The sequence below is a fragment of the Erinaceus europaeus genome, chromosome 17, assembly GCF_950295315.1.
Source record: "Erinaceus europaeus chromosome 17, mEriEur2.1, whole genome shotgun sequence".
NCBI lineage: Eukaryota > Metazoa > Chordata > Mammalia > Eulipotyphla > Erinaceidae > Erinaceus > Erinaceus europaeus.
Genome location: NC_080178.1, coordinates 65,970,327 through 65,971,830, shown reverse-complemented (window position 1 = coordinate 65,971,830; position 1,504 = coordinate 65,970,327). Strand labels below are relative to the sequence as shown.

The 1,504-nt window shown below is 38.7% G+C and overlaps 1 protein-coding gene across 1 annotated transcript; it reads right to left on the bottom strand.

Moving 5' to 3' along the window:
• Positions 1–284: 284 nt before the first annotated feature.
• LOC103122844 (olfactory receptor 51A4-like) lies at positions 285–1,227 on the bottom strand. The gene is given in 2 exon segments (XM_007533464.3): positions 285–705; positions 707–1,227. Coding segments are annotated over 2 exon segments (939 nt in total). The 5' UTR covers positions 1,225–1,227.
• Between the last annotated feature and the right edge of the window lie 277 nt (positions 1,228–1,504).

Sequence of the window (1,504 nt, the reverse complement as noted above, 5' to 3'; positions counted from 1 at the left end):
ATGCTGAAGATGTATATTCACAGAACTTGTGGGTAGATAATATCAAGAAAGGAGATGGAAAATATTGATTAAAATGTGATCTAACCAATCCTACCTCTCAAGGTTTTTACAATAATATGGCATTGCTTCTTAATTAAACTAATAAATTAATGTTTCGTGGATTTACTGGATATATGCAACACTTCCTTGCATTCAGTCTCAATTGAATCTGACTGTCACTTTTGCTCACAGATGCTCAGAAAGAGACACGTGAACTAGACTTAGAGGACAGCTGAATTTTCCCATCAACCTTGCTTCACACATAATTTGGACAGGATAAGATTTCGAATCTGCTGATTCTTCACACAGTACACAATGGGATTCATTAGAGGAGGGACAAGAAGGAAAGTATCAGCTACTAAGACCTTAACAACTAGAGAAACACTTTTGGCAAAGCGGTAAATGAGAGCCAACGTGATTACAGGCACGTAGAAGATCAGTACTGCGCAGAGGTGGGAGATGCACGTGTTAAAGACTTTGAGACGGCCCTTGTGTGAGGCAATGCCAACAACAGTCTTCAGGATCAGCATGTAGGACACAGAAATGCACAGCAAGTCTAGCATACCTGTTAGGGCCACAAACATTCCATAGATGATATTGACTCTGTTATCGGAACAGGCCAGTTTCATGACATCCTGGTGGAGACAGTAGGAGTGGGATAAAAGACTTCTTACAGTATTTCAGTCTTTTTAGTATAAAGGGGAAAGGAAAGACCAACGAGATACTTTTTGTAACAAACACAAGTCCAATTTTAATGACTCTGTCATTGGTCAGGATGGAGGTGTATCTCAGAGGATGATAGATGGCTATTAAGCGATCAATGGACATGACAAGAAGAATGGATGATTCCATCGCTGAGAATCCATGAATGAAAAACTCTTGAGCAAAACAGGCATCACTGGAGATTCCGGTAGCATTGAACAAGAAAATCCTCAGCATAGTTGGAAGGGAAGAGATGGACAATCCTAGGTCGGAAAAGGCCAGTATAGAGAGGAAATAATACATAGGCTCATGCAGAGAGGTCTCTGTCTTTATGAAATAGACAATGGTGCAGTTCCCTAGGATGGCGATGAGGTATATTGAACAAATGAGGACGGAGACCCAAATATGAATATGCTTCATTCCTGGAATCCCAATGAGGAAGAAGGTGGAGATTTCCACATCAGTGGAATTAAAAATTGACATTGTTGTGTGTGAGGGTGTTAGGATTTGATTCTCAGAAGAGCTTTCCTGTAATTGCATACACTTATTTACTTAATTGTGCAGTTTAGTCTTTGATTAGTGAGAAAAGCTGATTATAGCTCATCTGCCATAATTCTTAGAACTAAAATTGACAAATGAAATGTAGCACATTTAGGAGGTTACTAAGAAAATCACTAAGGCATATTTTCCTACATATATGTCTATAGGTAAAATTATTCTAAATTATTTCCCTGTAATCTTACACAGAAAGGAACCAGAAATT